Here is a 24,851-nt window from a genome sequence, read left to right as displayed (position 1 = left end):
GCTTCTTTCTACTTGGGTAGGGTTTGCGCGGTTGTGCTGTAGGAGCTCCAATGTGTTTTCGGTTCGTACGCACGCAGTCCAACCCGAAACCACATCGCAGAGCAACGCGTTGGGGCTGGTTAGCGATAAAAAGCCTCATTGCGAAACCGTGCCCGCAGTGCATGTGCATCACGCGCGTGAATGTGACCGCAATGTCTTTTTTGCGTGGGTTTGCATTGCAGCCGACAGAGGCGCAGGATGCAGAGGAGGTGATCGACATTGACATGGAGGCGTCTGCAGACGGGCCAGATGACGAGGATGGAGAAATTCCCAACTCTGGCTGGGGCTCTGGTATGTGTTTGCACCAGCAGAGTGCTAAAAAATGAACTTGGGCCGGATGTACTTTAGCGTTGTTGATTTTAGGATTTTTTTTAATGAAATCTATATTCACAGGATACATTTGGCCTGTCACCAAATCATCCGGGGATGTGCTGGATCTCAGAATCTCAGCCGGGTTGAGCATGGACTAGTACTGTGCACAAAAGACAGGTGTAATCGTAGAGAGGAGCACAGCAAAATCCATTGCTGTTCTGCGCTCACATTGACTAGTGTGGTGAAAGTATGATCGAATATCCTTCATGGACTACAAGGCATGAGGAGGCCCTCACCCAGCAGTGGGTTGACAAAAATGGACTGTACATGTGCAAGCACATACAGGCCAAAACTACTTTACTGCCATCACCATTTGCACTAACAGATAAAAATATGATATATTTTTGGAAATGCCACTTATTCCCAGCAGTGGTTAAAGTGATGACATCTTTTTGTTGGTCTCTGTTTGTGACATCACTGCCAAAGTGGTGACTGAAATGTTCTTTGAAGTTTAACTTCACATTCGGATTTTTCGTTACCGGTTGCAAATAAAACCATATTAACTGATACACTGTTGACATTCTGTTCACCAAATTTTGATTTAAAGCTTTCGTGACTACAGTAATTCATATTCTTAGCTCTTTCGGTAAAGTCACGTTGAAGTGAAACAATAAAATTATAAAATATATCATCACACCTGATGATGACCGTTTGTGTTATGGTCGAAACGTCGTGAGAATTTTTATTGTTTTATATATATTTTATTATTTTATTGTTTCCCTTCAACGTGACTTTACCGAAAGAGCTAAGAATATTCTGTTCACCAGTTTAATTACCCACATATTTTCTTCGCTAATACCAATACGGTAGCCGTTAACACATTGTCAAACGGTTGTTCAAGCTTGGTCATGTGCAATAAAAATATATCTTTTTGGTAATGGTGGACTTGAAATGCCACGTTAGGAATGCTCGATAAATCAAGTTATTTTTACTGAAATTCTTGTGATTTAAGTTCTTTAACGGAAGGCACCATATTCAGACAGGCACCTGGCCAGCAGAACAATGTCTAGTTGGCATTAATGTGTCAGCCACGATGAATCGGCAGAGTTTCTTTGCTCCATTCTGCAACTGCAAAACTCATAAATCATCAAATGCGACTTCTCATGAGCTCTTGAGATAATGCACTTTTTTAGCTCAAGTGATTTAGGAAAGACTTGAGACTTAACCCCTTGTACATATTTCTTTGGCTTCTTATCTACAAATTGAAGGACGACATGTATCAACACCAGCAGCAATAGCATCATAAGCAGTAGTAGCATTTTCACTGAGTTATATTTTAGGAGTGTAATAATGCATCGATTGTTGGATTCATGTTGATTCTTCAGCTCATGATACACGCATCACATCACATTTGTAATAATCATTGTTGTTTTATTTGTACATATTGTATGCAATTTGGTTGACCCCTGCAGTCGCTAGAGGCTGCAACATCCCCCACATTTTTTATATAGAAGATTCACCCTGAAGGGCAAGAGTACATCCAATTGTTAGAATCCTACTATCCACTGGAAATATAGTACACCTTCCCATTTCACAACGATCATCATCAGCCTCCCTGCAACTTGCCACTAATTATCATGATTCTGTAATATGATTATGATAATAATAAGTCTATCAATTACATTTAAATTCATGTTTTTTTTAATATGCAATATCAGATGCGAAATCTGAATATTATGGCTGGGAAAGAGATGTAACAAAGTGGCATTTTTAACCTTTATTCTTAAATGGCATGTCAGACGTTTCTAATCTAGTGAGTTGTAGGAAGCAATAAATAAATTGATCTAAGAGACAGAAACAAGACAAACTACATCAAGGAAATGCTGTTGTGCTGTCCTGGTTCGTGTGCTGCAATTGCAATCCAGAGGTCACCAGTTCGATTGGCGAGGCAGTTAAACCAATGGGAAAATGTATTTATTACCTCCCTGCTTTTATTAACCCATTAGTGTAAGGGGTACTCCACAGTTAGTCGATTGGCAAGTCGCGTATAGTGGGGTAAAGTGTGGGTATTCCCACCTCTTCTAAGACGTCTAGCCAGCGTGAAGGTGTAAACCAAACACCCTCTAGGTCTCTAGTAGAGGCCCTTCTGTCGGCAGTGGCACAGGCATGCAGCGCTGCACTTTTACCTGAACCTATTTACAAAGACAAATATCTCCCCGTCTAGACTTACCAGACTGTTGGGGCAAGTGCTGTTAGCGAGCAGCATCTATGAAGGCCGGCACGGCACGGGAAGTGGTGGGTGGCCAGCGCCACGCTCCGCCAACTTTGTCTCCCTAGTGATGACATTTATACTATTTCTGTTTTACTATTTTTATTTTACCAGGTAAGGCCCACTGAGCTATATATCTCTGGCCACACAAATGATAGCTCAATGAAATGGCTTATCACGTGCAAATTTATAGCAGCCAAATACTCTAAACCCATGTTTCTAAATGTAGAGGGAGGGAAAAACTGGAGGACCCGGAGAGAAATCCAAATATACAGGCGTCAGGGTCTGGATCAAACCCACGACCTCCTGTATGCCAGGCGAGGGAGTTAACATCTCGCCACTGTGGCGCCCACCACACCAGGTATTAATTTGAGGCTGAGTAGACCTAGGGGAGGCCCAAGACCGGTTCAGATAATTGTCACTGGTGTTGACCATGAGCCGGGTTCGTAGCGCAGCACACTAACCACTATGCTACCGTTCCCCACCTTGTCACACACACACACAAATATTTTCAAATGACAACTAATGACCAATAATGCTGCTCTTTATTTTTTCAAACTGTGACCACAGCTGGAGCCTCATTTCCACTGAGATGTGAAGTTGATGACTCGTTGTAAATGCTAGCACAGGCGTTTAAACTAGAGCTGACTTTGCCACGGAAAATGCCACCGTGCTGAGACCAGGAAGGCAAGACCTTGGGTGCACACAGCCAGCTGTGACCATGTTGAAGACTGCTTAAAACATTAACCACTGCAGTGCTGGAGGGAATTTTCTTATATATAACCCAGGGGGTAATGATTAACAATATAGTTGTATTTTATATATAAATCAGCTTTAATTTGTACGGTAAACATGCCTTATTTGCAGTCTGCCCATGAATATATGACCAAGTCAGCCTGAATGTGCCTGATGTCGCCGGATGTCAGAAGCTAAGCAGGCTTGAGTCTGGTTGGTAACTGTACAGAAGACTGCCTGCCAATACCAGGTGTTCTAGGCTTTGACTGCAGGAAATTGCAGTGCAGAAATTGATTATTGACTCTATCTGTATGGAGCTTTGAGTGCTGCCTCCATGTATGTGTGCATGGGTTTTGTTACAGTACTCCAATTTACTCCCAGATGAAGCCATACTCAAATTAATGGACTGACCAAACATTCCAATGCAATACCCTTTTTTATAATGATACTCAGTGTGGCTTGCCTTAATGAGTAAAGGAACATTATTATTGTACAGGTATTCAAGATACTGCTATGGTTCAATCATAAGCATATGGTCATGTAATCCAGAGGTTGCTGGCAGTTGGAACAGGGAGCAAGCTTCTTAAATCTCCCCACCTCTGTTCACCCAGGAGCTTAAATGGGTACTTCACAGTTAATCGATTGGTAGGTTCAATGTGATTGGTGTGGTTACTCCCGACTCTTCCGAGACGTCTGGCCAGCATGGAACAGTGAGCCAAATACCCTCCAGAAGGGCTCTTTAGAGATCTCTCGAGTGGGGGGCCCTCCTGCCAGCATCGGTATGTGCAAGCAATTGCAGGCTTACACTTTTATCTTTCACGTTTGTTTCTGCTCTTGTTTCAGGTGGAGGGCTTTCTGAACAAGGAGATGTCACCTTAGCAGCAGCTCCGACCAGCGCGCCCTCCTCCACCCAGAGCAGCACTGTTCCCATGGTGGAGGAGGCCGTATTGGAACCGGGCGAAGGCTCATCCCTCGGCTTCCTGGAAACTACAGTGTCATCGATAACCCCATCCTCTGCCACCCTCAGCGAAACCACAGAAGAGGCAATAGTGCCTGTTGTAGGCATTGAAGCGTCCGCGGAGGAATCTACGGATTCGCTCGTTCAGGAGGCTTCTGCAACCACGCAGTCGTCTGCCGAGGTTCCAGCAACCACCGAATGGAAGGAGGTAGCTGCGGTAATCGAGGAAGCGTCCGCGTTCGCACAGACCACAGTCATGACGCCGGCGCATACCCCAGAGGAGCAGCCCTTAGTGGAGGCGTCAGCGGATGATGTGATGCTCACAACTGTCACTACAGCGACAAAAACAACACAAAGCAGTGAAGAAACAATTTTGAAAGATGTGGTTGGTGTAGTCTCGGAAGACAGTGACTCAACCTCGACAGAAGGCTCAGCCCCTGAGGCTCAAACCGTAGACAGATTTCTAACAGCCGATCTAGCAACGACGGCTCCGGCAACAACAACTGCTGCTGTTACAACATCGGAAATGACGACAACTACAACCGAAGTTTCGACCGAGCCGGAGCCAACAACGCCAGATTTGTTTGGAGCAGCCCAGCGGTCTGGAGATGATCTATTTAAATTTTCAGTGTCAGAAGCCACGTCTACAATAAGTGACAAGGTCACGAGTGAAACCGTCACTGCACAGTATCCAGAAATGACATCAGCAACCACGTATACGGACAGTGAGACATCAGCCATCAGCGTAACTAGCTCCACTGTCAGAGCGATACTGCATGGCGTGCCCAGGATCTTTGAATCAGATTCGGTGGATGATACTACAAGTCAGGTGAATTTCAGATAGGGTTTGGTCTCACCGCCATATCAAATGCCATCAATTTCTGTAGGGAGTTAGTCGACTAAGAATAAAAGGGGTTTCCTTGACGATGTTTAATTGTTGCTTAAACTGTCCCCTGTATAATTTGTCAAAGGTGATTTTTTTTCTTCAAATTATTTGTTACAGAAGAGATGAATTTGTAAGTGGGTGATTAGTATTCACTGTAAGAAATTTACAAAAAGTGATACTAAACACACACACACAGCCCCAACATGAACATTAATTTCTCATTAACATTTGAGTTAGATTTTTTACATTAATTTCCATGAACTGCCATAGGAATGTTCATATTTTACTACAATGCAGTTATATTTTTGTAAATACTTACCCTCATAGCTATTCGAGATCCAGTATCAGTATAAGTCTGTATGTACAATTGCTAACGTCTCTGTAAATGTTTGCAGTCTGTTAATGGTTTACAGACACTGAACACATTTAGAACATTGCCTGTGCAAGATAACAAGAAAGTTATATCCCAGACCATGTATTACATTATTCCTGCAATCAGCACCTAGCACGGGAATGTGTAATATTCACCACTGGATCAGGGTTGTCACTGGATATAATCTCCATCCAATATTTGTTTAAGCATAGAGGTATCTTGACTTTCACGTTACCAGACATTGTTTTTTTTCTCAACAAAAACAAAAATCCATGCCATTTTTTTCACTTGCTCATGTGTCAGTTGATAAAATATGTTTTACATGGAGGTGACTTGGTGAGTCAAAGTTCAGAGCACTGAGCTGGCATCACTGAGACCCTGGGTTCGAATTCAGGCAGCCACCGAAAATTAAATTATGTTCTCAAGTGTTGAGAATGGATCCTCTCAGCCCATTCATCAGTTACTGCAACACAAAATACATCAGGTTAAATTTTGTTCTGCACTCTACATGGCAAAAGTCCAGCTTTCGGAGTTCAAATTATCAGTTTGACTGCCATGCGATGAACATTACCCTCAGTTGCAGATTGAAGAGTAGAGCACTGCCCCTTACTGTGTGGAACAAGGGTCACTTTTAAAGGGATCTCAGAGGTAGCTCTGTGACATCCGCTTCCATGGACCGTAGCCTAACACGAAACGTTGCATTGCTGTGTAAGAGATCCGAACGCACGCTTGGTCTCGAGACGTGACGCCGATAGCACAATCATAATAAAATTACAGAAGTTTTTAAAAAAATATATATATTTTTTAAATAGTTATTTTTTGCATGTGTGTGTTTAATGTGTCTACCAGATGCATGAAAGCACATCGATGCAGGAGGTGCCGGCAGTACGGGACGTGGTGCTGGGTGTTGGAGAGGAGGACGCGGTAAACTTTGGGACGACCGCTCTTCCACCACTCTCGACAGCCTCCCCGGCCGTCTACCATCAGCACGAGGAACCCCTGGAAAAGACCGAGGTCCTCGCTGGTGGGTACCGCACAGGCACCAAGAATGTTTTATCTTATCAATCCACCGCTGGATGAAGGCCTCCCCGTGCCTTGTCGCTGATGAGGGTTGCTGAAGATACCTCAGCAGGCTGATCAGTGTGGACTGGTGAAGGGATTGGAGGCCAGGGCTGGCTCACATTTCACCTATTCTCCTCACCTCCACCTACTAGTGGTTTGATAAATGGACTCGATTCGGAGTTGCAATTTGATGCAAGAATCGGTTAATTTTGATTCGTTTTTACCATCCCATTTGTATTGTTTCTCTTTTGTTCTGCCTCATTTGTGCAGTTTTGTCCAACTCATTAGTCTATATCTATATGACATTTGCATATAATTGGTATATGGTTTGCGTAAATCATGCATGCTTAGTTCTCACACGTACAATCTAATGCATATATTGTAGGGGTGGAGTGGCAGTGCAGTTGTTCGCGCACTATGATGTGAAATGTCACCTGAGTTCGATTTCCATTCACGACTAACATCAGTGGTGAGCGCTATCTTACCAGACCCTTGGTCCCACCTTCACCAACCCATACTGACCTATGTGGTGAAGTACGGTCAAGAAACCCCATGACTAATATGGCGTTCGGGAGGGGGGAGGATTTAATCGAATTAGAGAACGGACAAAGAGCTGTGTGAATATTCATCTTCTTTGGTTCTTTCGGTAAAGTCACGTAGAATGAGAATAAGATAATAAATTGATAAAATAAAATAACACAATAATATTCTCACGACGTTTCGGCCACAACACAAGCGGCCTTCATCAGGTGAAGAGGGCGAGACTGTCTGGTAGGACAGCGCTGGAGTGAGAGAGCCACGTTCAGATCACGGCTTTTAAGCTGTGTGAGAGGAACAAAGAGCCTTGACAAAGGAATTAGCATATAATTTAGCATTGAAATGGCTGAATGATTGGCTTGTGACTGGTCACAGAAATAGCTATGTTAAAAGTTAAAGCATACACATCCGCAGAGGCACCCATTGTTAAAAGGAATTAGCATAGAATTTAGCATTGAAATAGCTAAGTTAAGGCATACACATCCGCAGAGGCACCCCTTGACAATGGAATTAGCATAGAATTTAGCATTGAAATAGCTGAGTGATTCGCTTGTAACTGCTACAGAAATAGCTACGTTGAAGTCAGAGCATACACATTCACCGAGGCACTTAGTACAAATCAAACAGGAGAATTTAGCATTGAAATAACTAGGCGAATTTAGTATTGAAATAACTGAGTGATTTGCTAGTGACTGGTCACAGAAATGACTACACATCTGAGCTATTCACAGTACTATATAGTGAACCAATAAAAACTAAAATATAAATTACCTTCATGTTATCAATAAACTCTATATTCTCCAATCAGCTAAGCTACCAACAATAAGTCGTTATATATCACAATGCTATATGGCAAAAAAATGGGTGGATTCTTACCCTCAAATTTCCGCACCACGGATAGCTACGGGCCTCGTTCAGACGGACGAGTTCGTCCATGGTCGGAACAGAGGAGGGGGAGAGAGACAGCTGCGAGGCCCTAGTATACTCCATGTTGTAAACCATACCATTAACCGTGGTGTGAGAGGTATTAAGAGGCAATGCTGGCGAAAGAGCTGCGGTCTGAAGGTCATCGTAAAAAATACAATTAATTAAGAACAGAAATGATTTAACACATCTTTCCAGTGGTTACTAAGCCTGAATCCATCTTCTCGGTTGAAATTGTCTCTGTGCTTGTATATGTGAATGGCCTCATGAACGAATCTCTCATGGTAGCCGGTTGGTTTGCAAAGAACCTCCGTCTTGGAGAAGTCAATGTCATGTGAGCCCACTGAATTGTAACAGTGATCTGCCACGGCAGAGGAGTTCGTCCTACCGTGTTTCAAGTCTGCTTTATGTTCGCGGATGCGGTCCGAGATATGTCTTTTGGTTTCTCCAATGTAGCTACTACCACAGAGGCACTTTAGTTTGTAAACGCCCGGGTACTGTATGTCTGGAAGAGCATCTTTTACAGATGGAACTAAATCACGGATTTTATGTACTGTGTTGAATCGGACCTGGATCTTGTGTTTATTCAGGATTTTTGAGATCTTTTTAGTGACCCCTGCAATGTAGGGTAAGGTGATGGTTTTGAGTGGCTCCACAAGAGGATCCTTCTTCATGACTGGAGTGATGGCTTTGCGGATTGTGTAGTCGGAGTAGCCATTAGCCCTGAGACCCTGGTGTACGTGCTTGAGTTCACTGGTAATGTGTTCCTGGTCGGAAATGCATTGGGCTCTATGGTATAGAGTCTTGATGAGGGAGTTCTTCTGGGATGGATGGTGGTGGGAATCCGGTTTCAAGTAAGCATCTGTATGGGTAGCTTTCCTGTAGACAGAGTGGCTCATTGAACCATCATGTCTCCTTTTAATTAAGACATCCAAAAAGGGTAGTTTGCCATCTTTTTCGACCTCCATGGTAAATCTGATGGCTGGGTGTATGGAATTGATGTGGTCGCGGAATTGGTCTAGAGCAGGCTGGCCATGTGGCCAGATGACAAAGGTGTCATCAACGTACCTCTTCCATAAGGTCGGGCGTAGAGTGGCAGTCTGGATGGCGTCAGTTTAAAATTTTTCCATGAATACGTTGGCTACAACCGGAGATAGGGGGGAGCCCATTGGGGTGCCCTCAGTTTGTTTGTAGAAAGTTCCATTCCAGGTGAAGTATGTGTTGGTTAAGCAATGTCTCACCATGGGGGGTACATCAGTATGCAGTCCTTGATGAACGAGGTCTTCAATGATGAATAGGTCTTCAATGATGAATAGTCTTCAATGATGAATATTGTCTTCAATGATGAATATAGTCTTCAATGATGAATATTGATGAATAGTCTTCAATGATGAATATTGTGATCACGAGGGGTGTACATATCAAAATATTGACTCTTGCCATCGGAATGTGGAATTTACACAACTGGTGCAGGGCCACTTATGCAGAAGACCACCCCCAATTCTCACATGAGCAGTGAGGAGCAATTTGGGTCTCCACTGTTCATCTCATATATCTTTGCATGTCCTTTTTTAAAAATGAAAAATGTTAACGAATGTCCTGCCAGTATCGTTAGAGAATTAAGCTCGGGTTCATCTCCGGAAAGCTCCTCCTGACAGCAGATAAAACACCACCTGACATATAACTCCCAATACACACACACCACAATTCACACACATGCTGTGCTGTCTAACCAATGCGGGTCTCTTTCATATGGGATATGACAATTCATTGCCACCCCCTCCACCACTTTAGAAATGTTACCAATTGTGTCGCCATTTCGTTCACCGACGTGTTGTTTTGTTTCCTTGTTTTTTGCCTTCCAGTTGTTTTTTTTCCCATTTTGGTCAACCTCTTTAGTACAGTTTTTAGTTTGAATACAGCGGCAGCATATAATTAGCGTATGCAGTAAAACTCTGAAAAACCGCGCTTCCATTTGGCAATACATCGTAAAATTCGCTGAACCCTGTGGTCCGCGAGAACTGTAATCGCCAAAAATGTTCGAATTTTTGTGTACTGTGCTGCAAAATGTCCCTTGTCTTCTGCGATTGTCTACAAAGTTTTTTTTCCCCCCAGAGGAGCGATGCTTTTATCCTGGTGTATGACAAATGAGAGAATTCGTGAATACAGTCCCCCCACATCAACGCGATTAGAATCGCATCGATTTCTTTGCTACCTGTAAAGCTATACGTGAGCAGAAAAGTTTACATATCTGACAATGATATTTTTTAAAACCCTACAAGTGTGTTTTCACAGTGAATTGAGCACAAACAGAAATTTGTCATTTATAATGGATCTATTGTTCAATTTAAAGCTTTCGTGACTGCAAGGATTCATCTTCTTTGGTTCTTTCGGTAAAGTCACGTAGAATGAGAATAAAATAATAAAATAACACAATAAAATTCTCACGACGTTTCAGCCACAACACAAGTGGCCTTCATCAGGTGAAGGGACTGGATTGGACAATAAAATTCTCACGACGTTTCGGCCACAACACAAGTGTCCAGTCCAGTCCCTTCACCTGATGAAGGCCACTTGTGTTGAATTTTATTGTGTTATTTTATTATTTTATTCTCATTCTACGTGACTTTACCGAAAGAACCAAAGAAGATAATGGATCTAGTTTTTTTTTTACAATGACTGCATCAAGCTCATGAAACTAACTACACAAGAGAAGCATGTTTTTGTTATGTCAGATATTAGGCTGGGATTTTAACCCAAAATCCTAGAGTCACTGGATAAATGCCCCGATGTGTGCATTAGTCCACGATCTGCCAGCCGCCTCCCATTACTCCCTGATCTATTTTGTAATCCATCAAGCTGCGCTGGGAAGTTAGTAATTTACATACAAGAATACATTTTCCACAAGCCTTTGCCAGTTCTTGCTTCTAGGCTGATGAAAACCACAGTGCGTTTCCTTTTGAAGACTTGTTCTTATGTATTTCACGCACACACACATGAACCTCAATGACGATTGGGCAACACTCCCAGTATACGGTGATGATGTATCGCGATATTTATTGCAAGTGAAAATATGACAGCTACGATGTCACAAAACAAACATGGGCAGGATCCGTTTACAAGTGCTGCGTCTTCACCGTGCGCCCGTTGTGCACAAACCTGCGCATTGATGCGGGGATTTGGAGGGCTTCTTGAGTTACAGGAGCAGCACTCTGATCAGCAGACTCTTTCGGAGCCCACCAAGGTTAGACCCAAGTTTAATTAGGAGCACGCTGCACCTGTGGCGACCACAGTACACCACCTCCCAGTCCCACGAGTACGCTCCGCATTCTAAAATTATCCCGCTTGCGTCTGCTCGCCAACGCTGTCCATTTTTGGTCTTTATTGTGCTTCGTTTCTCGACTATGGGAAGTTGAGAACAAATATTTTTCTTACGTCCGTCAATGCTACCTAACAACTCAATAGATGTGTGAAAATTTCGACATGTCTCCAAATGTTATTGGACTGATTTGACTGGATTTATAGATGTCTGACGTTATGCAGAATAAAGTAAACCCTTAATAATTGCGGGGGATATGTTCCTGCAGAACAGAGTTGAATATTAAATAAGTGAATATTAATACTCAAAAGCTTTATGAAGAAAATAGGGTTATGGGGCTCAAACATATATGCTTAATCATAAACTTATAAACTATGTACATATTAATGAATATATTACATGGTAATGTTTGGTTATATAACTTACCTTTAATAATAATGTAATAATAATGCCCATACATTGTATTTAAAAGTGCAAATGTCACGATTATTACACGGTATTATTTAAACTCGCCTTCAATGATGCCGATTCCTTTTCGCTTTAGGGGCCGTGGTTAACTTTAACACTGTACGTGATTCCAAAGACTTGCAAAGGAGAGCACTCGAATGTAAACGGTGCGGTAAGAGAATGAATGGGCAGACTGTGAGGAAGAGCATCGTGTGGGATCAACGTCCGCGCCCTCCCGTGCCTCAACGACTGACTTCTCGCCGGGCAGTGCAAACAGCCACGAATATTTCAAACACAGCCGAGTGCAAATTTCAAATAGCGCTGCGATAAATTTGTCGCGAATACGCACAACGGTGATTGCAAAACCCCGAGATCATTTAGGCTTTACTGTTCTGTGTACACAAGTAACTTTTTTTTAAATCAAACTCACAGATTGGTAAGTTATATTTTTTTTTATTAAGCCCTTTGTTGGATCATCTGAGTGAACAAACAGTTGGCATCTTGCGACTGAGCACAGAACCGCGACTGAGCACAAGGGAATACGCATCAACACTCGAACATGAACACCACACAAAACAATTTATTATACCAATTCAACACATTGAATGTACATTCGATGTATAGAATGTATTTACAGAACATCTGAGCAAGTTACTTGAGTGTCAAGATTATTCCTAATTCGTCTCTTTAGAACTGAGCATTTGTTAATGTTAATGCCTGAAGAAGGTGGGTGTAATCTCCAGTGAAATGTCGTGGGAAAGTGTAAAAAAGTGCTTACTTTTAAACATTCCGGTTTACTGAACAAGCAATTGGCATATTTGCCCACGTGACAACTCGATTTGATTGACTCTGTCAGGTGGTGGAGTCAAAGAGTTAACATTTGATGTTATACCTACACTAGCTATCCCTAAAATAAACAAATTATGAATCAAAGTAATTACATTTCTTCAATGTGTCAGCTGAAATGGTAGCGATTGCTGTGTTTTTCCTGTTCGAATGTCACACGAGTGTATAACTAAATGGGCTTGCTTAACAATCACCGTAAAACATAACATTTCTCGTAGAAAATATAAAATAACATGCATAAGTAACATAGGTAACATTATCCTGTATGTAGGAGATTATTCTTATGGTGTTGTTCGATGCAACATCATCATCAGCAGCCAAGATCAATCCACTGCTGGATGAAGATTTCCCAAAGCCGTCGCCATCTCTTACAGTGCTGCCATGTAAATGGTCACATATTTTTTTATAATGCACCATTATAAATACAACTCCAGCATGCAAAGCATATATGCTTTCACTGTTTAATGTTCATCATCAATAACGTTGGATTTCCAAAACAAAACACTTATATTACAAGAACCTTACAAAGATTTTGAGACTGTGTCATATAATTGTACTCTCAAAGCTCGTTAAAAGCAGTGGGTTTTTAATGCTGTCATTTACCACACTGATCCTTAAATAACCTAAAAGCTGCAAACTTTACACGGAACAGTTAAAGTGCATGGTTTAATGCTGTCAGAAGTCTGAACTTGCCATTGGGGTGTGGGATTTTTCACGAGGACAGACCTTAACCTGGGCTGACTCGCCTTTTCCAGAGAGAATGACTCATCACACAGATTTACACTTTTGCCCACACCAAAGTAATGTCCCAAAAAAATATACTTTAGCTCAAGTATCTAAATCAACTCATGGTCAACATAGAGTATGGCTATCTTTCCGACAGCTCTGTTTCTTCACCTGAGGACGGCTGCTTGCGTTGTGGCCGAAACGTGAGAATTTTATTATGTTTTATTTATATTATTTTATTATTTCCCTTCTACGTGACTTTACCGAAAGAACCAAGAATAAAAAGTGAAATGATTGTTGCATCGCAGAACTGTAAGGACCTTCCTCTATAGGGGCCTTCTTCCAGCAGAGGATAGACAATGGCTGATGGTGAAGATCCTATGTAGTTTACCTTCAAGTGAATGCCAACTAATTACAACTCTATTAGGCTAAATGTTAAATTTTCCTCAGTGTAAATTAAATCATAGTTAAACATTGATCAGATTAAATAATGATTATGAAGGTTAGTTCTCCGTTTTTGGAACTACATTTTCTCAACTGGAGAGCATTTGCCACAATCACCAGACTTTACAAGCCATAATTACAAATCTGGTTGCATAATGAGACAGCTTAAACTTCAATAATAATTTAATCGTTGCTTGTCCCATTAGCGCTGACTTCCATGCGTTTGATTTCTTAGTGATGCATGAGACATCATCTCTCCAAATACAGAAATAACAACATTAATTGTCAGACTCTGTGAAGAATATTTATCGCCCAATACATGCTTGTATTTATGTTGTAAGCATTTGTATTACGGTATATGGAAAGCGTACTAGATGTTCCATTTTTAAGCTAATTCATGGCACTATGCAGGTAAATGATACACACCAACTAAATTATGTAATGAAAACTATTAACCCTTGAAGTTGACACAGACGCAAACGATTTACGAAATTACAGCAAAACAAAGCGTGTGGCCACCACGTTTCAATGCTCCTTACAAATAGTTTAACTGACAAGTGGCATTTTAAGGGTTACGCTACGCAGAAACCAAACGCCGCAACCTCATACCGACCAAGAAAACACGAAATCCAACACGCGCGCATCAACAGAGCCTCATAAAAAGAGAAAAGGAAAACGGAAGCACCGAGTCGTGAAGTGGCAGGGAGAGATGAGAAATGTGCACTTTAATCCCAGAGGGTGTTGTGCGCAGGCTGACTGTGGCGTTTCGGACTAAGCGATGCGGTGAGGGTGGGGAAAGGGTGAGTGGTGAGGAGTGGAAGGTGGAGAGGTGGGGAGGTGGGCCCTCAGCCGCAGCAGGGGCAGTCCTTTTGGTGAAGGCAATGGAATAACAGCAGCTGGGTCCCATTTGGCAAAAGAATTGAAGCAGCCGGTGCTGGACCACAACAATCCCTGGACAGTTTTTTTGTTGTTTTTGTTTTAATATCCCTCTTTGCAATTAAAATGAACGGCAAAAAGGTCCATGCAAATCTGCAAACACTTGTTCACACTTGTGCTGTTCGAAAGGCCTCCACAGGAGGGAGTAATACATTACCCCTCTAGTTTTGCCTGTTCTTTAAAGCTGGCCAGAGATCTTTAAAGAGGTGGACGTACCCACACTATGCCCCACCGCATGCGATCTGCCGATGGACTTCCTGTGGAGTACCAATTTCTACTGATGTGTGGAGAGAGGCAGGGGGCTTTAAGAAACTTGCCCCATTGTTTCAACTTCCTGTGTCAGGAGATCAAACTGGCGAACTGGATTGGGAGTCTAACCATGTGCTAACCATTACAGACTTTGGACACTACCTTGTATCATTTATCCTCGCACACAAGAGCACATAAGCAACCACAAAATTACACAGTTGTGAACAAATAATGCAAAAAACCGGAGCTCAAATTACATTTAGAAAACAATAACACACATCAACATGCAAAATTATATTTGGTTCAACAATATTGCTTTATTAAATACCGTTTAATTGCATACCATGCCATTCTTACAAGGTGGTTTTAGATTGTTTTTGTTGTGGCACACTTTGCAAATGTCCACCGGTAAAGTTTGAATTCAACAATCTTGCTGTCAGATGTGTTGTTCTGGTGAACAGCGTGTTGTTTGGCATAATGCACGAAAGTTTTGCTCGCCGTGCTGGGAGATTTTGCAGGAATTTTCCTCAATATTTAGGAACTGAATATTCTCAAGAATTGCTTGTAAAATTGCTAAGTAGGCAAAATGAAATTCACTGTGGTTAGGCAACATATCAATTAACTGGTTTAACCATTAACATGTGATGTTTTTATTTATGCATCTGTGATGATGTCAATAGATTTTTTGTAAACACGGATTAGTGAATTATTGGCACCTGTAGCTGCATACCATGCCCTATTAATCAAATCAATGTAAAATAATTATATCGTTGGGGAAACTGGTATGAATGTAATTAAGACAACCGTTGTTTAGTCAAAGCATCAAAGCGACAACTCCCATTTAATTAATACAAATACATGGAAAGAAACGTCAGACATCATGCTGGTATAACCCGGAAAAGATCGGAGCGCTGTGCAGCACAAACCGCAAACATCTACGCTGCAAATTTTGATTTAAAGCTTTCGTGACTGCAGTGATTCATATTCTTGGTTCTTTCAGCAAGAACATTTTCTTGTTGTGGTTTTCACACCTGATGATGATTGCTTGTGTTGCAGTCGAAACGTCGTGAGAATTTTATTGTTTTATATTTTTATTATTTTATTGTTTCCCTTCTACGTGGTGACTTTACCGAAAGAACCGAGAATATCTACGCTGTAGTTAACCGTGTTGTGTGTTTTTGTTATTATTGTCATTTCAGCGGTGATCGCAGGTGGTGTTGTGGGCCTGTTTCTGGCCGCCTTCCTCGTGGCCGTGCTGATTCACCGCATGCGCAAGAAGGACGAGGGCAGTTACACCCTGAACGAGCCCAAGCTGGCCAGCGGCAGCTACCAGAAGGCGCCCACCCAAGAGATCTACGCGTGAACGCCGCACTCCGTTGAAAAAAGAGAGCGAGCGGTGTTGTAACATTCACACTCTTAACGCTCAATTTTGAATTAATGTATTTTTATTTTATTACCTCCTCTTTTATTCTTTATTTTTTTACCTTGAGACGCATTTCCATATTTTATGAGTGCCCTAACTTTTGGGTTTCATTGGGCACAAGTGCTTGCGCTTGATAAACAACAAGTGATTCAATGAGATGCAGAATTTGAAAAACACCACAGGAGACAAAGCGAATTTGTGACATTGCGTGTTATAATGAACACGCATCATGTGGGAAATAAAATTAAAACTCCTTCCGAGAGCATTACTTGTAAGACTGCCACGTGCATAGCCAACATTAATTAACTGCTTTGGCCATTATAATTTCATATTCTTAACTGTGATGTTCATTAAACTGTTTTGAAACAAACTTGGGTGAATTGTTGACATCTGTAGCTCTATCCCATGCCATTATTAAATGAATGCATTTAAGACTACAGCAATGCAATAATTGCATCAAAGCTACAGGATACCCTTAATTCATACACATATACCAACAGTCAATAGAAAAAATGTTGTTAGCATCTGATCCCCATTATTCATGACCAAACACACATGCATTGTTAAAAAAATTTTGGCTTTTGTCAACAGGCAGTGTAGAAGTTTTAATGAGTAACTCTATAGCCCGTCTTGCTGATTTCTGCAGGGCACATTTTCCGAGAGTACTACTTGTAAGACTGCCACGTGAATCATTGTAGAGTCACAAGTTAATGAAGCACCTAACTGTTGTAATATCAACAATGCATGATGGTTAAAATTATGACGATTTTCATCAATGATTTACTTTGTATACAATTTCAAAAACAGGTATCTCGTACGTTAAAGTTATCAATGTATTGATTTAACATTGCTAGAAAGGTAAAACAAAATAATATCGTTCTGGATAATTTCCGTAGCTTTGTACTTTGTTACATGTATAATCAAACAGGGTTCATCAATCTCTTGTAAATGTATTTACATAGTCCCCATTCCCCTGCCGCCACCCCATCATATTACAAATCAAGCTGTTCAGGTTAAATGTAATGTCGTATTGCAAAGCTATTGGTTTATGCTTGTATAATTATTTTAGTTACAATTATAGGCCTATTATTAAAGAGCATTGTTTTTTTCTCGTTATTTCCTAATTTGTTTTAAAGGCTGCATATCTGGTGATGCTTCAGTGTTTGATTATGGTACGGTAGTGATACGGATTGCTAAATGGATTTGTAAATTGTTTTAAAAAATTGCTCACCAACTGATGACCCCTTAATGTTTGTCAACAGCACAATGCAGCAAATGACACTCCTCTGTAGAAAGATTGAGCATAATTCACACAAATATTTAACATTTAGTATTTGACATTTAAAATTGTCATTAAACTATGCTATAAACATTTAGTGTCCGTGCATAAATCTGCCAAGCACTTTTGAAATTCAGAAACATAAATATCGAAAGGTAAAATAAAACAATACATACAAAAAAACACCAACCAAAACAATACATTTAGATACCATCAATAAACCATGAGCTTTAAAACATTTAGCTCTGTCAACATTGAGATGTAAAACTGTAAATATTTCTGTGAACCGTCCAAGCTAATTTTAAACAGAACGTTTATGTTCAGGTTATTTGGAGCACAATTGATTTAAATTGGTCCTTTTGACCATATATTTCTTTATTTTAGATTTTCTTGAATTTCCCATAGCATTATTCACGTCACGTAAATTGTTGGCTATTACATGAACACACACACGCACACTAATATACACACACACGGAATCAAATGAATCCTGTTGGTGAAACCCGGAGCAAACCTTATTGCCACAGCAGCCACAGTCGTCGAGCAAACATTTCAAGGCGTCAGCATACTTTTTCCACTGTTGGTGATTAACACTTCCTCGATCTCTGCTTTATTTCTGCGTACGAAGCATTGCTGGCTGAGGGCCTACGAAGCACCTTATGAAATGTCAGAGGGATCAGGAATCAGCACCGCCTCGCTTATTTATTATGGATGCTCCGTATTACCCTTCCCCCACCCGCCCCGACAGCCCTGGCATAATAAAGTAAATCAATAAAATTCATATTTTTTTCTCCCTGCGAAACATTATTTACGCTGGATGAACTCTTTGTTTCCAGCGATTTCTACGTTCTTTGTTTTTGTCTTTAGTCATAAGGGTTTGTTTGTCATGAAATATTGCTAATGTTTACCTTGACGTCGCTGTTGTTCGTATTATTTCAAAGGTGCATCTACATGTGGTACCAATTAACGAAGCTAATTACGATGAATGTAAGCGTTGTTAATTCTTTAAGCATTGTGAGGCTGTGTGTACAGTATTTTCCATGAAGTCCCATTTATAATAATGTTGGACAATTAAACAGTGATTTATTTCATCTATGACTAGTTTTCTTTTCAAGCAGAATTGTTGCAGTAATTTTATATGTCTGATATGTTTAGGCATGTGGTTAAAAAGAGACAAATAGAATGTCCTTGCTTGCTGTCAATGGTATTTCAATTGCAAAGGCTAAATAGTCATCCTGTTGAGAACATTTTCCCAGTCCTGGCTGTGTATTGAATGCTTCCTCTTAGTCTGCAACAGACGTAACGCTTGCTGTCTTAATTTCGCAAACCGATTTTTAAGTCTGGTTCATACATATAAATAAATTACCTGATGACAAATAACGTCTGATGAAACACATTTGTGTGAGTCACGACCACCGTGTACAAAAGCTAATGAATTCATATTTTCATCAGGCGAATCCAGCCTGATTTTTTTTAAAGAAGATCTGACATACTTTACTGAAATTATGAATGACATGACATTTTCATAACCCTCACAATACACTGGGGGACAGGCAGAAGGAATTTATATGAAATGAATTCTTAACCCTTGCACTCCCAAAGCTCAATATTGAGCCGTTGAGTTAGCACATGATGTGATCAAGCATAGATGCACAATGATCGCCAACTTTTAATGCAGCAAGTCTGTAAAACTGGCAAGTGTAACTGTGATCACAAGAATCAAGTCTCCTTGCAGACGAACTGTAATTATTTCATGAATGCAGCATTCCTGAGTTCCTATAAATGCGAGAGTGCATTTTAAGCAGTACATATGGAACAATTTCAACAGGTGAATAATTTTTGACACGGTAATAACATGTTACGAAATATCCTGGCTGCGTTTCCACTGGCAAAGAGTACATTTTCTCTGTCATCACAATTTATGCATTTCAGCAACTTTTGTTTCATCCACCTTCCACACAGACCTTTGCAAATCAGCATATGTGGGTTTCTTCAACTGGGTCACGTTGACTTTGGTGTCTTATATGTTTTAAAACAATTCCTCTTGAACTTCTGAATAAAATAGATCCTCAAGGTTAACAAACCTAAATCTTGAGCAACAAAATAAACAAACCTGGATAAAGTTATATCTTCTTTGTCCTTTATTTTCATATCTGGAATACATTTGACTGGAAATGGAATAAAATGAAAAGTATTTTTTTCCTCTTCAAATGAACTAAAACGTTTCAAGAACATAATTCTAACTAAATAAATTAGAGTTTGTGTAAAAGGCAAGGGCAATAATATTTTTTTGCATAATTACATCACTGAACCGTTATTTGTTAACAAAACATTCTTGCAGTACCCAACGTGACCCAACTATATCACCAAAGCTGCCCAAGTCACCCTGACATGACAAACGTGCCAGGGCTAGCTGTGTATAGATTGGATGTAAACTCTCTCAATACATGCAAAGGCAACATCCATTCATTTGTTGGTGGCAGATCACCGGGACCCTGTCAATCAGCAAGCAGCCACAACATTATAGCGGGCTTGCCAGCCTGCTAATGCAGTCAAGTGATCACACATTTGCATTCTGGCCTCTGGGCCTGGTTCCAAAGCTCAGATGGCTGCTTGTGAGTTTCTCAATTGCATTTCTGCTCTTTGAACTCTCTCCCCTTGATGCTGTCCTTGGGTGACTCTTGCTCAACGTGCAGATCCTCGCGAATGGTCTGCTTCATGTTGACATGCACAATAGTGCAAGGGGTTATAACGGTTCACACAGGCACCATACATGGCAATGAAGAACCGGTTTCTGCAGGCAGACAGACGCATACATTCATTCGGCCGTCTGGTGACTACATCGCTTCTCATTAAATGTTAACTCGTTTTTATATTAAACCGTATAGCATTAATGTTATTATTTCCCCCTGTCCGGCTTTACATAATGAAGGCAACCCGTCTGGGTGCTTTTAATTGTGAAACCTTTGATCAGTGTGCAGATTTCACTCTGCTGATGAATGTATGCACTGGCTTAAAACATCGACCCTCGTGTTTGCTAGTTAAGCTCACACACAAAAAGAACAATTCACAAGAAAAATACGTTTTTCATCAATTTGGATTCAACCTGTCCCCGAGAATATAAGGAAAAGGGTTGCTGTACCGGTAATTAATAATTACAAAGGCTCAAGCCCCCAAGGCTACAGGAAATGCTTATAGCCTTCTTACGAACCCTAACATATACCAACGTCAGTAATTGTCAAACATGTTGCTGTAAATCCCTGCACTGTTGCTCAGAGCTGGGCTCTTGCAGCACAGACACGGGTCGCCTAGACGATACAAACGGTGTCTGGTTTTCGCTTGTCAGACGCGCTCAAGCATCTGGGGTTCGAGCAATTTTCCCAAAAAGAAACTTGACTTCCCCTCAAAGCATTTCTCGCGAAAAAGATTCCGCTTTGGTAACATATGGAAGGAATTGTATCGTGGGTTCGAGGTGATTTAATCAAATGTTACGGCGCAGACGGTTAACCATCTGCAGCGCAAGCGACGAGTGTGGTCTTCGCAGTCTGGTGAAGAGAGAAGGGAGAGCCAGAGAGAGAGCCAGAGAGAGAGAAAGAAGGGAAGCTATGTTCCTGTGAGGAGTTACGGCGCAAATAATGGTGCACTGCAAGAGCAGTCGCACACGGTGCGAACAGTTGTGAAACGGACTGGCTTTGGTGGAGGGCTGAACGATCAATCGATTCCAAATCGAAATCGCAATTTGAAACTACGCGGTTTTTTTTGCGATTTGAAAAAGTCCTATTACTTTCTTATTTGAATTGTTTTATTTTATTATATCTTTATTTGTTTAACTTAATATTTTTTTCTATGTTTGATCGTTCCATTTCAATTAGAACATTTTAACAAATACATGTTGGAAGCAATTCATATTTTTTAAAGTTCTCATTCTTGCATTAGAATTATATAGAGACGTTAATATGTTGATGGTATCACGTGGCAATGCTCCATCACGTGTTTTAAATCTATTACACAGTGAATATTGAACTGAATCTTGACTTTTAATTTTTTATCGCAAACCAAATCGCAATATCTGTCAGGAAAGTCGCAATGAGATATTTTCCCAAATCGTCATGCAAATGGCTCCCGTGGAGGATTTTTTTTTTTGGGGGGGGGGGGGGGTAATTTATGGAATGATTTACAAATGCTTTGTAGTTTGACAGATTTCAAGCACGCGTGCAGATTGCTTTGCCTCCATTAGCCAATGTAATTCCATCACCCAGAATCGAGGTTCGAAAGTCACGCCATCAAAATAGTTTTAACAAAACATCAATGAAATTAGTCAATTGCTGTTTTTTGGGGTTGTATCACTTGCTGTTTGGCATGATGTCTAACATTTTTCATCGTGTGCTGGGAGATTCGTCGATTCTTACAGTACCGAACATAACCCAACTTCATCGCCAAAGTCACTTGAACTTGACAAAATCGGCAGGGCTAGATGGCTAAAAAGTCTCCTTGCACATAAATGCAACGTCCATTCATTTGGTGGTGGCAGTTCACTGGGACCCTGTCAACATTACAATGGCCTCAACATCCTGCTAAACCAGTGAATGTATTACGCATTTGCATTCTGGCCTCTGGGCCTGGTTCCAAAGCTCAGACTGCTGATTGTGATTTTCTTAATTGTATTTCTATTCTGTTAACTCTCGCTCTGTGCTGTCCTTGTGTGGATCACGATGTCCGACATTTCATTCCACATGTTGAGAGCTTCAGTGGAGCGAAACGCTGGACATAATGTTAAACAACGCACGGTACAACCAGAAAACACATTGGAATTCGACTCTTTATTGTGTACATGTATGGCCCTTTGCCAATATACTACTGGATGAGGGCCTGCTCATACTATGCAATTCCTGGGGCTTGTTTGACCATACTCCACCATACTGGCCAGACTGTTGAAGGTGGTGAGTAGACATGCAGGACCATTTAAGTGCAGTACAGCAATCGACAATGTCCTCAAAATGTTTAAGTCTATTTTCATCATCTATCTTCATAGCATCTGAGCTATGAACACCCGCATACACTTCGAGCAATAGGTGATTTGGAATGCTGACTCACAATAATAAGTGTGCAAATTATCCTTGCAGGGTATATAAAATATATACTGCTTTGTGGAAAGTGCGGAGGCCGACGTCCACCCCCTCCACTCCCCCCTCCTCCTCTTCGGCCGCCTCTCGCCAGGCCCCCCGCCGATCGGGTGATCGGCCCCCGCACGCCAGCGCCCTCTCTGATGGACATCGCTACTCGGCTGGCTCACCACCGCCCGGGGTTATCTCACGCGTGCTCAAATTACACCACCACACAAACGAACGCGGAGGCGTGCACGCGCGCGCCCCTACAGGCACGTATTTGCCTCACAAAGGCTGGCGCTGAATTAAAGAAACGGCGGCGGTATGAATATGCGCGTACCTGCGCTAAAGAGAAAGAAGCAGCGGCAGATATGAATATGCACGCATACCCCCCCCCCCCCCCCCCCCCCGTGGTTAAGGCTTAATCCGCTGTGCAAACGCGCTGTGTAAACGCACGCGACCGCAGGCGAACGGGTTGATCGCACCCAGCCCCAATTACTCACGCGGCGCTGCAGGCGCTCGTTTTCCAAACATGCGCAAACGATGGCGGCCGTATATGTTGCAATACACGCGCGCCCCACACACACGCTCAACTTACCAACACGGCGCTGACGCCGTCTCCACACGCAGTCGCGCTACACCCCAATCGCAGACGACACCACACCGAGGTTCTACCCACACACACAGAAATCACACTGCCCCGATATTCGGAACTGAAGTTTATTAATGGCACCAATACACACTACCTGGAGGAGGAATATTTCGCGAGGAGAGCCTGGCCTAACTCTGCCTACGAACCCAGTTACACAAACGTCCTACCACGTACCCCGTAGCTGTACTCACGGCGTCGCACGGACGCTGCGAGAGACGGGAGGGAGAAGGACGAGCGAAAACTTCACCTACCACGTACCCCGTAGCAGCGCTCGCTGGCATCGCGCGGATGATGCGAGCGGCTCGAGGAGGCAGGACGGCAGGGAGTGGGTCTTGTCGGCCCGGAGGTTGGAGACAACTGAACTCAAAATCGTCCGGGGCCCCCCTTTTTAATGTCTAAACTTCAAAGGCCCAGGGTGACGTCATACTGCGCAGCCAATCGGGCGCTTACCTGCACCGTCGTCCCCTTCCACCGTCTCTCCCGTGGCCTAATCCCCTCACTTCAAAGGCCCGGGGTGGCATTGTGCTGCACAGCCAATCCTGCGCTTTCCTGCGCCATACATGGAGTGCCATGGAGCGTGCTGCTGCTCCGCTCTCCGAATTGTTCTCCCGTGCTCATTAATTCTAACCTACTGGTCTGCCCTTCTTGCCTAATATTCCACCCTCAGCCTCTCCCAATTTCGTGAATAACTTATTGCGGTTGGCCCAGTGCACCTTTTCTTCTGCGCCCATACAATTTTAAGCCAATTTAGGGGCACCACAATGTAACCTGTCCTGTGAGCGTCGGCCAATCTCCTGGCACTGGGAAACCGTGGGACTCTCCCTCTAGAAGCCCTTCGGATTAAAACCCGATGTGCCAGGCAATTCCCCACTAGGACACTACGTGGGCGCAAGTGCTGCGTGTGTGTGTGCTCAGGGTGGGGGCCGGGAGGGGATCGCGGCGTTTGCAGAGTTGCTCCACGGTCGTGGCACCACAAAAGTCAACGGATTGTTGTTTTAGGGATAGCTTGGCCTCCACGTATGAAAAGTAGAAATCCCACCACTGCCTCAGTGCAGCGCTGAGCACTGACCCGTGATCAGTTGAACAGGAAACAACTTGCACTTTGAGAACATCTCCAGCATTTTGAGGATATGTTCAGTAGAGTTGCTTCGATATACAATATGAAATCTCATTATATTATATTCGCGATATCTGTTTCCCTTCACTTTGTAGTTATGTTTAAAAAATATTATCAACTGTTTTTTGTGCTGTTCTTTATTTTAGATATGAATAAGGATTGCTTAAAAGTTATTAAACTGCAGTTCACCTTTAACATCTGTCTGCCATAAGT

General features: G+C 42.1%; 1 protein-coding gene across 1 annotated transcript in view; it reads left to right on the top strand.

Moving 5' to 3' along the window:
- LOC116953926 (uncharacterized) overlaps positions 1 to 19,144 on the top strand; it is an 88,863-nt gene extending 69,719 nt beyond the window's left edge. Inside the window, exons 2-5 of the mRNA XM_032974251.2 lie at positions 222 to 330; positions 4,199 to 5,142; positions 6,422 to 6,596; positions 16,262 to 19,144. Coding sequence (XP_032830142.1) covers positions 222 to 330; positions 4,199 to 5,142; positions 6,422 to 6,596; positions 16,262 to 16,425 — 1,392 coding nt within the window. The 3' untranslated portion in view covers positions 16,426 to 19,144. The remainder of the gene's footprint in view (positions 1 to 221; positions 331 to 4,198; positions 5,143 to 6,421; positions 6,597 to 16,261) is intronic.
- The last annotated feature ends 5,707 nt before the right edge of the window (positions 19,145 to 24,851 follow it).

Source organism: Petromyzon marinus, chromosome 3 (assembly GCF_048934315.1).
Source record: "Petromyzon marinus isolate PM22_M1 ecotype Great Lakes invasive population chromosome 3, UKy_Petmar_22M1.pri1.0, whole genome shotgun sequence".
Lineage (NCBI taxonomy): Eukaryota > Metazoa > Chordata > Hyperoartia > Petromyzontiformes > Petromyzontidae > Petromyzon > Petromyzon marinus.
This window is presented reverse-complemented; position numbering and strand designations above follow the sequence as displayed.